General features: G+C 61.4%; 4 protein-coding genes across 4 annotated transcripts; 2 read left to right on the plus strand and 2 right to left on the minus strand.

Annotated features, from left to right (window-relative positions):
* Nucleotides 1-356: 356 nt before the first annotated feature.
* SLS55_005075 (uncharacterized protein) lies at nt 357-2049 on the plus strand (the record flags this gene model as incomplete). The annotated part of the gene is made up of 2 exons (XM_066776526.1): nt 357-828; nt 887-2049. The coding sequence occupies 2 exons, from the start codon at nt 357-359 to the stop codon at nt 2047-2049; spliced, it is 1635 nt and encodes a 544-aa protein (XP_066632368.1).
* A 3640-nt stretch (nt 2050-5689) lies between these two features.
* Nucleotides 5690-6902, minus strand: SLS55_005076 (uncharacterized protein; the record flags this gene model as incomplete). The annotated part of the gene is made up of 2 exons (XM_066776527.1): nt 5690-6660; nt 6710-6902. The coding sequence occupies 2 exons, from the start codon at nt 6900-6902 to the stop codon at nt 5690-5692; spliced, it is 1164 nt and encodes a 387-aa protein (XP_066632369.1).
* Nucleotides 6903-8498: 1596 nt separating this feature from the next.
* On the plus strand, nt 8499-13004 carry SLS55_005077 (uncharacterized protein; the record flags this gene model as incomplete). Its single annotated transcript, XM_066776528.1, has 1 exon — nt 8499-13004. One exon carries the CDS (start codon nt 8499-8501, stop codon nt 13002-13004), a length of 4506 nt encoding a protein of 1501 aa, XP_066632370.1.
* Nucleotides 13005-13578: 574 nt separating this feature from the next.
* Nucleotides 13579-14229, minus strand: SLS55_005078 (uncharacterized protein; the record flags this gene model as incomplete). Its single annotated transcript, XM_066776529.1, has 2 exons — nt 13579-13617; nt 13705-14229. 2 exons carry the CDS (start codon nt 14227-14229, stop codon nt 13579-13581), a joined length of 564 nt encoding a protein of 187 aa, XP_066632371.1.
* Between the last annotated feature and the right edge of the window lie 158 nt (nt 14230-14387).

Here is a 14387-nt window from a genome sequence, read left to right on the forward strand (position 1 = left end):
ACGGACGGCCGCTTCTGACGTCAATTATTAAGCCGTGCGCCAGGCCCAAGACGGGCAAGCGGCAGGGCTCGTTCCCTTATCGGCGCCCGGGCGCTCCACTCACGCGGGCAGGCGCTCGGACGTCACTTCCCCCAACCTCCGCGCTTGTGCCAGTCCGCGCCAGGCACCGCCGACAGCTCATCTAGCTCCCATCCCCCAGCTCTCCCTTCCTCCCCCGAACACCTCTCTTGGGACCTTTCCATCCCACCCATCTCCATCCATCTTCATCACTCCCTCCCCAGCCCAGCCCAACCCAGGCTGTGCGTGCTGCTCCAACAGCTCTTATCAGCTTCTGAGGTGTCGTCATAGCAAGCACCATGAGGGCTGCCACATCCGCCCTGCTCCTGGGCGCTGCCTCCACGGCCCTGGCCGAGCAGCAGCAGGTCTTCCAGATGCCCAGGCCTCTCCACGAAGCTGCCGCCTCTTGGTCCAAGCCGCTTCACAACCTTGAGGATGCCCTCAAGTCGCTGACCGGCGAGGCCCGGCAGCTCTGGGACGAGGTGGCGATGATGTTCCCCGACTCCTTCGACAACGCCAACTTCTTCTCCTCCCCCAAGCCGCACACGCGCAAGCACGACAGCGAGTGGGACCACATTCTGAAGGGCGCCGACGTCCAGTCCGTCTGGGTCGAGAACGACGCGGGCCAGAAGGAGAGGGAGGTCGAAGGCAAGCTCGAGCAGTACAGCCTCCGCACCAAGAAGGTCGATCCCTCGGCCCTCGGCGTCGACAAGGTCAAGCAGTACAGCGGCTACCTTGACGACGATGAGGACGACAAGCATCTCTTCTACTGTAAGTCACGCGACGCCATCTCCCGCCTCCTTGCATCCTCTAACACGAAGCGTCACAGGGTTCTTCGAGTCCCGCAACGACCCCAAGAACGACCCTATCGTCCTTTGGCTGAACGGCGGTCCCGGCTGCTCGTCGCTGACCGGCCTCTTCATGGAGCTCGGCCCGGCGTCCATCACCAAGGACATCAAGGTCAAGCACAACCCATACTCGTGGAACGCCAACGCTTCCGTCATCTTCCTCGACCAGCCCGTCAACGTTGGCTACTCGTACAGCGGTGGCTCCGTCAGCAACACCATCGCTGCCGGCAAGGACGTCTACGCCTTGCTCACCCTCTTCTTCAAGCAGTTCCCCGAGTATGCTACTCAGGACTTCCACATTGCCGGTGAATCCTACGCTGGCCACTACATTCCTGTCTTTGCTTCGGAGATTCTCTCCCACAAGAAGCGCAACATCAACCTCAAGACTGTGCTCATTGGCAACGGTCTTACCGACGGCCTGACCCAGTACGAGTACTACAAGCCCATGGCCTGTGGTGACGGTGGTTGGCCCGCCGTTCTCGGCGAGAGCGAGTGCCAGGCCATGGAGAATGCCTACCCTCGTTGCGCCAACCTGATCGAGAGTTGCTACAACTCCGAGAGTGTCTGGTCATGCGTCCCTGCCTCGATCTACTGCAACAACGCCATGCTCGGCCCTTACCAGCGCACGGGCCAGAACGTCTATGACGTTCGCGGCAAGTGTGAGGACAGCAGCAACCTCTGCTACTCGGAGCTCGGCTGGATCTCCAAGTACCTCAACCAGGACGACGTCAAGAAGGCTCTTGGTGTTGAGGTGTCCAGCTACGACAGCTGCAACTTCGACATCAACCGCAACTTCCTGTTCCAGGGTGACTGGATGCAGCCCTTCCACCGTCTTGTCCCCGGCATCCTCGAGCAGATCCCCGTCCTCATCTATGCCGGTGATGCCGACTTCATCTGCAACTGGCTCGGCAACAAGGCCTGGTCTGAGGCTCTTGAGTGGCCTGGCAAGAAGGACTACGCTCCTCTTCCTCTCGAGGACTTGAAGCTCGAGGGTGACGGCAAGAAGATTGGCGAGGTCAAGAGCTCGGGCAACTTCACCTTCATGCGCCTGCATGCCGGTGGCCACATGGTCCCCTACGACCAGCCTGAGGCCAGCTTGGACATGCTCAACCGCTGGCTCGGCGGTGAGTGGATCGAGAACTAAGGTCTTGATGTCCACTTTGTATTGAGTAAGAGCATAGGCTCGCTCAAATTGTTACGATTAGGGTTTTGGAACCAGCATGTGTGAAACGTGTGTACATATCTCTAAGTTGGGATACGGTGGTAACGGAATAGGCTACAAGTGGAAACGCTAGTACGGCGCAGTTTAGAAATCAATTTTCGTGTCAAACAATTTCGATTGCACTGCCCTGCAAATGCCATGCCCTGGCTAAATCCATTCTCTGCAATACCCGCCTAAGGATTTCCTTCGCAGGTCGCTTCACGCAGACTTTCCAATAGGCATGGATTACGGACCACCTGTGTTCCCCACTCACCCACCCACCATCCAGGCCCCTGTTGGATGTGGCATTTCCCTCATGCAAGCCACGGTCACACCCCATTTCCTCAGCCCCGCAAGCCACCAATCGTAGTCGGTAGTATGCGAATGCGTCATCTTGCCCGCACCATGCGCGTGGGGCCGGCAGGTGATGATTAGCAGTGGGGAAGAGAGAAATGTGGCGCCGCCGCTGCTGCTGATTGTTTTTATTATAAAGATGACTGACTGGCTCGTCATGGTCGTTCCTTCGCCTTTCCTTACATCTGTTCTCCCCTCGAATGGAACGAGGACTGTTCGCTACCGCTGTTGGTTTTGGTTCTACTTTTGAGTATTTGATAACGTATATGTAGCAGTTTTCCTTTCTGTACTCTTTACTTCTGAGAAGATTATTTGTATCCAAATTTTTTTTTTGGGGGGGGAGGCAGTAAAGTATCGCTCGCCTGCTGATTGGATTCATTTTCCGAAGCGTGCGGGAAGAAGCTACTGAGAGTGTGTTTATGGGGAGAGGAGCAAAGGAGACGGCAATGTCGAGCACTTCACCACCACCTCCGCCGCCGCCGCCGCCGTCGCCGCCTCTATCCTACAGCTCGCAGTCACCGACGACCTCCCCCGGGCGAGTGGAGGAAGACGCGACGACGTCGACCGCTGCAAGTCGAGCACGCGGTATAAGCAACAGCAGCAGCAGCAGCAACCACTCGCCTGTTATACCTGCAGCACGAGAAAAGAACAAACCACCGTCATCGTCTTCCTCCTCCTCCTTCCCCTCAGTTGGCAACCCGACAACTACGACGACAACTACGACGACGACGACAACGACAACGACACCTCGAAGCCCCCATGATGAAGACGGTAGTGGCGGCGGCGGCGGCGGTAGCGACGACTTCTTCGCCCGCAACGGGCTGTCTCCCGTCGACAGGCTCGCGTGCGACGACGTGGCGCAGCGCCTGTTCGCGGCGGACGGCTACGAACGGGCGAGAGGGGGAGGAGGAGGAGGAGGAGGAGGAGGAGGGTGGCAGCACTACACGTGGCAGTGGCAGGGGTGGTGCAGTTATTCGGTGCTGTTGACGCGGACGCGGACGTGGACGCTGCTCCCATCGTCGTCATCATCGTCGTCATCATCGTCGTCGTCGTCGTCGTCGTCGTCCCGATCCTCCTCGCCGTCATCCCCATGTATCCCCGAACACCACCACCACCACCAACAGCTTCCTCAAGAAGAAGAAGATGATGATGATGATGAAGATGATGAAGAAGACGGAAAACCCGGCTCCACCTCCAACATCCTCGTCCAATTCCGACCCCCCCGCCACGCCCTCGACCCCGACGCGCTGGCCCTCGCGCGCGCCGTCTACGGAACCGCATACGTGCCGCGGCTGGTATACGCGGGGACCATGCTGCTGCTGCCGCCGCCATCTGGATCGTTGGTCTTGGGGACTGCTGTTGCTGCTGCTGCTGCTGCTGGGACGGCAGCGGCGACGGCGGCGGTGGCGGCGGTGGCGGGCGATGGTGAAGGAGGGACGGATGGCGGCGAGGAGGAGGGGAAGGATGAGGAGGTGGAGGTGGAGAAGGAGAAGGAGAAGAAGGAGAAGGAGAAGAAGGAGAAGGAGAAGAAGGGGAAGGAGAAGAAGGGGAAAGAGAAGAAGGAGAAGGGGGAGAGGAAACAGCAACTAGACCGCCTAGCCGTCGCCGCCATGCCGCTGCTGCCGGGGACGCCGTATAGCGTCGTGCAGCCGCGTAGGCGTAGTCGTAGTCGTAGCCGTAGTCGTAGCCGTAGCCGTAGTCGTCGTCGTCGTTCCCGCCACCACCCGGACTGCCGCTCCCCAAGAAGGGGAAGAAGGAGAGCGGAAACAACCTTCCCGCTGACGGAGGGAGAGCTGCGCAGGCAGGAGACGCTGGTGAGGGATTTCGCGGGGTTCGTGGCGAGGGGGTGGAGCGGGCGGGGCGCTGTTGCTGTTGCTGTTCCTACTGCTGCTGTTGCCGGGAGTGTCACTTCTCCTCCTCCTTCTCCTCCTTCTCCCGGTCCGCCCCCCGCCGCCGCCGCCGCCGCCGCCGCCGCCGCCACGATATCCGTCTCCTCGCTCCTAACCGCGTCGCGCAACCGCAACCGCCGCCGCGCATCTCAACCGCCACTCCACGACCTCATCCCCACCAAGCTCTCCCAGCTACGCTCGCAGCTCCCCACCCCAACACTACGAGAACGAGCGTCGCAGGTGAGTCAGAGGTACGCTGAACTCGGTTTGGACAGAGGAGGAGGAGGAGGAGGAGGAGGAGGAGCCGACGACGGCGATCCCCCCATCCCGCTGACCCTCAACCACGGCGACCTCGTCCCGGGCAACATGCTCGTCGACCGGGCGACGGGCGCGCTGCGGGGGGTCGTGGACTGGGCCGAGGCGGAGGTCGGGTGGTGGGGGTTGGGGTGTTACGGGGTCGAGTTTTTGCTGGGGTATGTTTCTGACTCTGACTCTGGCTCTTCGTCGAGTTCGGATGACGGCGGCGGGGGTGTGGCGTGGGGTGCGGGAGCGGGAGCGGAACCGGGCGGGGGGTTCGAGTGGACGTGGTACGCGCAGGCGGGCGACTTGCGGGCGCTGTTCTGGGAAGAGGTGGGGAGGTGTGTGGGGGCGGAGTTGAGGGAGCCGCGGGTGAGGGAGGCGGTTGGGGTGGTGAGGGATGTGGGCGTGTTGTTGTGGTTTGGGTTCGCTTGGGACGATGGGAAGGTTGACAGGGTTGTCAATGAGGTGGATGATCCGAGGGAGGTGTTGTTGTTGAGGACGTTTTTGGGGGTGGGTTCGGATGGGGGGGTGGAGCGGGAGAAGGCGAAGTTGTAGATAGAGGTAAGATGGATGGTTCGGGGGTGTTGTGTTGTTTTGTACAGCGTTCGAGCTATTTTTGCACATGGGGCCTGATATAAGAGAAATGGTGCTGTGAAAGAAATCGAGAACCATAATTTCTACATTCAGCGAAAAGAGAGTTACATCAAACAAGTACAGTATACAGGAGCCATACACGTGGTTTACGTCAACATTCTCCACAGCCTCATGACTGCTAGATCCCTATTGCTCTGTTTGTCTCACTGATGAAACCCTCCATAGACTGCTCAGAAATAGCGAACAAGTAAGTATTGACTGAAAAGCGAAACTCGCCAAGAAAATTGAAACCGACGCCTTACTCCATAAACGATCTAGATGGTATTTTTGTCCGGATTGGTATCTCGGGAAAGAGAAGCAGCAGGGTATGTGAACGAGCCAGCGGCTCCGACAAATATGTAGAGGGCGAGTGCAAAAAAAGTCGTCATCGTTAAATCGTAACCACATCAACCCTCCAACTCCGCAGGCGAACTGACGGCAATGTGCGGCACAGAACCAGCAGAGTGCGACCTGCTATGGGCCGAATGCTGCTGCTGAGCGGCGAGATGGTGCTGCGGGGGGAGCGCGTTCGGCGGGCGGTAGGCGGAGTAGCCGTGCTGCGGCGGCGGCGGCCTGTAGGCGCTGTACTGCCGGTGCGTCGCGGCGTGCGCCTGGGCGGGTTGGTAGGCCATGTAGCTGTGTCTCTGCTGCTTGCGCGGGTTCAGCGGCTCCGGGACGAAGTCGACGTCCGCGTAGGCCGGGAACGGTTCTCTCTTTGGCTTCTCGACGTCCGGGAGGGGCGGGGCCGGTTGTTGCTGGTGCGGAGCTGGCTGCTGCTTCTGCTGCTGGTGCGCTGCCAACGAGGGCTGGGGAGGGCCGGGGAGCTCTGCGTATTTTGGCAGCGCCTCGGAGTATTGCGGCGGCTGCTGGCTGGGGGGCGGCGGAGCCGGGGTGGTTTGGGCGGCGTGGTCGTAGCTCGGGGTTTCGCTGGTGAAGGTGCCCGACGACGACAGGGTGGGCGAGGCGGGGAAGCCGGTGGCGGTGCTGACGTCGTTGGAATGGAGCGAGGCCGGGTCGCTGCTGGCGACGGAGATGCGCTGGTTGTCGACCTTGACCTGCTCCAGCCCGGCCTTCTCCACCAGCCGGTCGACGAGCACCGAATGCGCCTTGGTCAGGGTGCCGCGCACGAACTTGGTCAGCATGATGTTGCAGCGCATGTCGCAGTCCTCGCGCAGGTAGAGGCCCTGCTTGGGCACCCCCAGCCCCAGCTCGACGGGCTCGGCCGGCTCCCCGGGCAGGCTCCCGCCGACGGACCATTTCTCCTTGATGTCGAGGCCAAGCGGGGCGTAGACGTGCGTCTGCACGCCCTTGGCGAGGTCGTGGAAACACGCGTTGTACGTGACTTTGCCGTTGATGCCCGGGAGATAGCTGACGCGGTCTGGCGAGGTTAGCAGAGCCCGAAACACGCTCGTGCGGCGACGGCTCACCTGTGAGGGAGTACCAGGTGCAGTGGAATTCCTCGGCATTGGCGTCGCGCGGCGGGGGGCAGATATGACGTTCGATGACGAGCGGGTTGAGGTCGATCATTTCGACATGGTTGTGCAGCGTCTCGAGCACCACCTGCCGCGTGACGCCCGCGGGCAAGGGCGTGATGGTCGTGAATACAGTCCGTTTCGACATGGCTCCGGCGGAAGTGTTTGTATGTACAGGGACGGCGAGGAGGAGAAGTTGGAGGAGAAACTAGAGGGCGGCGGCGACATTGTTATGTTGATCGCGGCGGGGATCGCCAGCCAGATGCTGACCGTGGTTGGCACCCGAAAGTAGACTGGCGGTTTGGGGCTGAGGATGCGCGCCGTCTGTCTGGTTGGTCGCCCGCACGCCACACTGAGTAATCGCCGCTTATTTTTAGCCTCCCGCTCCGTCGTCGGCGCCGAAAACTCGTGGCGGTGTCGTGCGCAGCAGAGGGAGCAGTCACTGTTGCTGTAATGATTCTCCTCGTTCGGGGCATTGCCCAACTGCCAGCGTGAAACCGTGGAGACGCGTCAGTGTCCTATCTAAATCATGGTACTCGATCTTCCATCGCTATTCCATAAGCGAATCTTGTTACCAGCACTTGTGGATGAGCTGGACGAAACAAGAAGGTCCAGCCAAATGTTTCACGGACATTCCCAAAAGGTTTAGCAAGTGCCTATAGCACGCTTTTGTGTTTCTAAAAGCGGAGCAACCTCCGGCTCGGATCTATCTTCCTCTCGCTTTCTTTATGGCCACTTCTGTCCGAGCAGCTTCTTCTTGCATATCATCTGCGCACCTCATAGACTTATCTAGGTCTCACCACAACTGTGCTTGCGTACAGGTTGCTTGCTCGCTTGCTTTGAATAGCTTACTTAATGCCAGACTATCGAGCAAACGGTTTGGTTGATCAAAAAGGCCGGCTTATATCCAAGCGTACCGCGCAACCTTTTCTACGGATCGGTACTTTCTAAATATAAGCTTTTCAAACTGTCTTGAACGTTTGGCGCTAGAGGCTTGTCATAGCCCGGGGATTTTCTCAAGCCCGCCAAGCGATCGACTACGGACTGTCCATACACGTCGACGAAGAAATACATAGCTGTCTGTGCCTTCGAAAGTGGCATGTCATGACAGTAGGTCGTTCCCAGAACAATGAAACAAGTGGTGCTCTCAGAGTTGCTCGCGGCTTTCCAGCACATGGTAGATGGACCTTTCGGTGTTGCTCGACTTCTTTGGGTATATTCTTTTTTCTCTCTCTGTCGGCCGCTGAGTATATCAGTACATACACTGCTTCTCAGGGGGTAGCCCTCGTGGGAACAGACAGAGCTTGGGGTGTATGAACTAGCGGCCTCCCAGTATGGCTTTCCTCCAACACCACCTCCGCTTCTATCTCGACAGTGAGCCGCCAGAAGGGCAGTGATTGAGTATGACGTCAACCGAACGTGTCTTCTCGCAGTCGAAGGTGATTTCTGGCAGTTCTTCGGGTGGTGAACGTGTTAACCCTCCTGCAGGTGGGTGACCGTGCCCGGGATGCGGCCGTTGCCCTGCAGGCCCGCTGCCGCCGACACAGTGTTCAAGGACAGACCACCTCATAAGGTCCTCGCCCACCGCAACCAGACCATTCCTCTTCATCCACCGTTTCCACCCTCCAGTACCGTTGTACTGGCTTCACCCTCGTTCGCATTCGCAACGACACCCACCGAAACGGTCGTGCTACCCAAGCACCACAACCCATTTCCCAGATCACTTCACGACAACCCGACCACGATGGCCCCTCCATCGCCCGCCCCGCAACCCGACACCGACGTCGAGATGAAGGACGTCACCCAAGCCTCCGTTGAGGCTCCCTCCCAAGTTCCCTCCGTTCCCGCTGCGAAGAAGGCAGCCGGACGGAAGCGCGCTCGTTCGGACGTTGACGCTGACGCTGAAACCTCCACCCCAAAGCGCACCCAAGTTCAGAAGGGCAAATCGTCTGAGTCTGTCGCCAATGGCGAGACTCCCGCCCGCGCCACCCGCAAGCCGCGCGCTCGTGCCGGCGCCGCATCCACCCCCAGGCCCAGTCGCGCCAGGAAGACTGCGCTCAAGATCTCCGAGTCTGTCGCCGTCGCTGACAAGACTCTCGCTGCTTTCACTTCCACTCTCCCTGCCCCCATCGCCGGCCAGAAGCGCGGTCGTGCCGACGACGATGCCGACGTTGACGTCTCCGAGACGCCCAAGCCCAAGCGCCACCACGCCGCCGCGAAGGTCGACACCCCGGCCCCTGCGCCCACCACTTCTGCTCCCGCCCCCGGTGTGCGTACTCCAGCCACTCCCCCGACGAGGCCGAGGTCGAAGAAGGCCCCAATCCTTCCTCCCTGGGCCAGGGACTTCATGGGGCGACAGAAGCCCACCACCACTCAGGCCTCCGTCGCTCCCCCTCCCACTGCCGCGCGCTTCAACTTGGCTGAGGCCCTCGCTGCTTCTCAGGCTAAGGCCACCGCTACTCGTCCGGCTGAGACCACCACCGCTCCCTCTTCCATTCCCACTCACGACACCAGCGCAGCGACGAAGGAGTCCGTCGACACCCAGGACTCCGAAATCGTGACCAAGGACGAGGACTCCGCTGCTCCCATCCCCGCTCCCACTCCCTCTCACAACGCCCGCGCAGCGACAGAGGAGCCCGTCGAAACCCAGGACTCCCAGCCTGCCCCTCCGGCCGAGAAGGCCTCCGCCATCCCGCCTGTCACACCCGCTCGCAACACCCGCGCCTCCAGGAAGGCGTCCACTCCAGCTGCGTCCACGACGAAGGACGCGGCACCCGTCCCCTCGACTCCCGCACGCAACACCCGCTCCAGGAAGGCGTCCACCCCAGCCGAAGCCTCCACCGTCCCCGATACTCCTGCCCGCAACACCCGCGCGGCGACATCAAAGGCTGCCAGCAGGGGCACCACTCCGGTCGAGCCCACCACTGCGGAGCCAGAGGCTGTCGACACCAAGGCCACCGCTCCCACCCCGAGGAAGCGTGGTCCGGCGGCCAAGCGTGCTCCGGCCAAGCGTGCTCCTGCTAAGCGTGGTCAGAAGAAGGCGGCTACCACCGAGGAGCCTGAAGAGGCCGTCGACACAGAGCCCACGGCTGCTCCCGCCTCGAAGAAGCCCGCCCCGAAGAAGCGTGCTGCTCCAAAGAAGAAGACGACAGCCGCCGAGGAGCCTGTCGTCGCTGGTCCCTCCTCCACGGAGGCAGTCGATAGCGCCGTTCAGAGCGCCGATGACCAGCCCACCACCACTTCCGCCCCCAAGAAGCGCGCCACATCCAAGCGTGCTCAGCCCAAGCGTGCCCAGAAGAAGGGCACCACCGAGGAACCCATCGCCGCCGGTCCCTCTACCGAGCTGGAAGAAGCTGTCGACAGCGCCGTTCAGAGCGCGGACACCCAGCCCGTCCCTATCACAACTCCAGCCCCAGCGCCTGTCACCGCTGGGCCCTCCTCCACCGAGCCAGAAGCGGCTCCCGACAGCGCCATCATCCAGAGCGCCACCACCCAGCCCGTCCCTGCCACCACAAAAGCCCCAGCCCCTGTCACCGCTGGCCCCTCCAAGAAGAAGGTCGCCACCGTCGTCCCAAGAGCTAAAAGACCCAACCATGTTGCTCTCGGAATCACAGAAGAGGAATTCGAGCGCAGGAGAGCGGCGTTTAAGGCAGAGCGAGTCGTTTACCACGAACTCTACGAGAAGAGAAAGGCGGCGAAGGAGGCGGCGAAGGAGGCCGCCGCCGCCGCCGCCGCCGCCGCCGCTGCAAGTGCTGAACCCTCACCCTTACCCGAACCCACTACTACTACGCCAGCTCCGAAGAGGCGCGGTGCCGCAGCTAAGACGAGCAGGCTGTCGACGATCCCAGAAGTCGACACGCCCAAGAGCGCGGCAGCTGAGCAGAAGATCGTGGACGACACTCAATCCACTCCTGCTCCCGCCCAGAGGCAGAAGAAGAATTCCGGTGCCGGCGCCTCCGAAGGCTTCCTCGCCGCGCTCGCCGACTTTGAGGCCGAGAAGGACAGCGTAGACGTCAACACTGACTACCTCTACGCACCCAGCGCCCCGTGGACGAAGAAGAGCCACGGCAACAGGGCGACGCCGATGACCTTCAGCGCCACAGCATACCTCCCGAAGAAGCAGGCCAAGGGCAAGGCCTCTGAGGAGGCTTCTTCGCCGGAGCAGAACAAGCCTGCCACCACTATCACCACCACCAAGCGTGCCCGTTCCGCCTCTGCCATCAGTTCAGACAGCGAGGACAGCGCAGGCCCGTCCAGCAGGCCCAACAAGCGGCCCAAGAAGGACGATGCCCAGCTCGCCCAAGCCACCAGCACGGCAGCTGCTAGACCTCCATCTATGACCCCCACCGCCGACGAGTCTGGCCTGGCTGCCCTCCTCCAGCAGGGCCCCAAGGTCCCCATCGGCAAAGGCAAGGCCAGGGCGACCATGGCCCGCAAGCAGCCCGTCAAGCGCAAGAGGACGGGCAGGGCTGCGAGCAAGGAGCCGGCGGTGGTGCACCACCCGTCGACTGAGCAGGGCGCCTCTTCTGCCACTGCCATCGACGTCGACATGGTCGAGGCCCAGGATTCTGCCAGTTCTGAGGAGACCCCAGCGAGGCCTCAGACGGGAGGCAAGACCGTGCCGAGGCCGACGACTGGAGGCAAGTCCGTTTGGCCGACCACGGGCGGCAGGATGAGGACCCTATCGGGTAAGACCGTCGCCAGCAAGATGGTTCCCCAGCAGTCGTCGCGGCTGGGACCTGTCGACGACGAGGACGAGGACAGTGACGACGAGAGCTGCAGCGAGGTCAGCAGCAGTGATGGCGATGATGACGTCCACACCCGCGATACCATCACCATCGACTCCGACTCCGACAGCGAAGCCAGCAGCGACTCCGACGAAGACGAGAGCGACGCCGCCAGCGACACCAACGAGTCCGCCCCCCTCCCCCTCTCCGCCGCCGAAAACAACGACGCCGCCTACCCCCTTGGCTCCACCTACCCATCCACCTGCCTTCACGGCCACCGCAACACCTTCTTCAACCCGCTCCAGGCGAAGATCCCGTCCTCCGCCGTCCTCAACCTCCACCACTTCCGCGCCTCGGCCGTCACGCAGCCCCCCACGGCCGTCGGCTACGTGCCCGTCCGGCTGCGCCTGCTGGTGCGCTCGTCCGTCCGCGCGCAGCGCCTGTACCACGAGCACGGGCTGGCGGCGCTGGCGGACGCGCGGTACGACTTGCCGGCGTGGGCGACGCGCGAGGCGGTGGTCGGGTACGATATGTACCTCAACACGCGCGGGAGGCATGTTTGGGTGCATGATGATGAGGATGAGGATGAGGGCGAGGGCGAGGCCGAGCAGCAAGAGGCCGAGCACCAAGAGGACCAGCAGCAAGAGGCCGAGCAGCACCACGACGACCAGCAGCACGACGACGAGAACGAGCCCAAGGCCAAGAAGGCGACGTCGTGGTGGACGGCGCAGCGCCTGCTGGACGTGTACGCCGTCGCCGTCTACATGCAGGACGTCGACTGCTGCGACACGATCGCGAGCGCCATCGTGCGGACGGTGCGGCGCCACAAGAGCGGCGAGTTCGAGATGGAGGTCGACACGTTCCTCAACCAGCTGGACGACGTGGCGGCGCTCTTGGACCACGTCGAGGACGACGAGGCGAAGGCGGCGCATGACGACTGGATCGCTGTGATGTTGGCGACTGCCAGGCCCATCCGGAACCTCCTGCTCGACCTTTACTCCGCGCCTGGTCATGCCGAAGAGACGCTCAAGGTCCTGAGGGAGAAGCAGGACGTTGAGGAGCTGGGCGACTTCTTTGAGGAGTTGCTCGACTTGTGCAAGAGGCGTGTCAAGGGCACGACGAAGAAGGCGCCGATGTTCATGGCGCAGGAGATGAGGTGGTGCGAGTATTACCACTTGCACCCGCACTTCTTCAACCTCGACGAGGCTGACTTGCTCTTCCCCAAGAACGTGGGAGAGGAGTATGTGGACCGCAACTGCGGTGCGCTGATTGCGATCCACAAGGCGACTGGCTGCGGCGAAGAGGAGCAGATGCCAGAGACGCGTGATGAGAAAGAGGTGCTGGCGGAGGACAAGGCGCTGTACGCGAGGTGGCAGAAGTGGAACGCCGAGAGCCTGGACAAGAAGGACAAAGACCAGTTTGACACCTTCGAGCAGTACAGGGCGAGACTCAAGAAAAGAGAGGCGTACGTGAAGTTTGTGGAGAAGGAGGGTAAGGTGTGGACCGACCAGGACGTGTTCTGAGGAAGAGAGTTCACTGTTTTTTAGCCTGTTTTACCTTCGGCGTTTCTTCAAGATTCCTCAGTCTTCATGAGCTGCTTTCTGCGGGTGATAGGACATCTTTGTTTTTCTCCTTTGTTTCTGCATCAGCGATGGGAGGTCGGGTTCTCCTCAGGTTTCCTTGTTTTTCTCCCCTCAACGGGTTTCCTCAGTGGTTTTCTTTCCTTTACCACAATCAGATTGATAGCACGCTTGATACACTATTGAGTACACAGGCAAACGGTCAGGCGTTTGGAATTGGGTCAGGTAGATACCCGTCGCGGCAATCGCGACACAACGGCGTTGTTTAATTTCTAGCATTTCATCATTAATCAACACCAACACACTACAAACGGATGTATACAGACAGTAGTACACGCTGTGACTCTCGACAGCGAACGCGCAGTGACAGCACCCATTTCTCGTATATCTCTTGTCTCGTCAAGTGCCTCTCTCATAACGCACAATATCTGGCCCCAAACGCCCAAGACTCCCATCCCAAATGCATCCTTGCTATCGTCTACCGCACGAACGAGGTTTCCGCCATCCCTCCGCTCTCCTAATCCGAGCCCGCATTCGCAAACTCGCTGACGTAGTACTATTCGCACAACATTAGCCATGGCCGCCCACAACTCAACGCCATCCCAGTGGGCCCGCAACACACCCGTATAAAGCGGGCACTCACATCCTTGACATGCTCCGCCACCTGCTCCGGCGTCTTCACGTGCATCTTCGGCATCTTCCAGTCGTTGACGCGCCACCACCAGCGGCGCACGCGGGCGCCGACGGACGCGCCCGACAGCTGCGACGCGCGGTTCCAGTGGCGCCAGCCGCTCAGCAGCAGCGTCCACAGGGTGCCCTGCAGCAAGGGGAGCAGCAGCTGGTCGCGCAGGGTGACGTACGCCACGCCCCACGACGACTCGCACCGCTCGATGCTCTTGAGGTAGCTCTGCTCGAAGCGCAGGTCGGGCAGCGGCGGGAGGTGGGTGCCGCCGTGCCCGTGGCGGCCGCGGGGCCGAGGCGCCGGGTGGAGGGCCGACAGCGGGATCTCGTCGTCGTCGACGTCCGAGGACGAGGCGGGGTGCACGTGGACGGGCTCGCGCGTGCTGGCGGCCGTGGAGGGGTTGATGTCGTGGTGCGGCGACGGGTCGCGCTGGATCGAGGCGGTTTGGATGGTCGATGCGACCTCGAGCGGGCCCGGGGCGGCCATGGCGAAGGGCAATTGCAATTGGGGTGCGGGCGGCGGGCTGGGAGGGCTGTTCGCGGCGTTGAGAGCTCTGGCGGACGGGATGGGGTGTTGCTGGCCGGCGGTGACGCTTGCTCTGTCGCTCTCCGCGTGGGAAGCTAGCTCGGACGAATCACGTGATT

Source organism: Diplodia seriata (genome assembly GCF_021436955.1).
Source record: "Diplodia seriata strain FDS-637 chromosome Unknown scaffold_5, whole genome shotgun sequence".
Taxonomy (NCBI): domain Eukaryota; kingdom Fungi; phylum Ascomycota; class Dothideomycetes; order Botryosphaeriales; family Botryosphaeriaceae; genus Diplodia; species Diplodia seriata.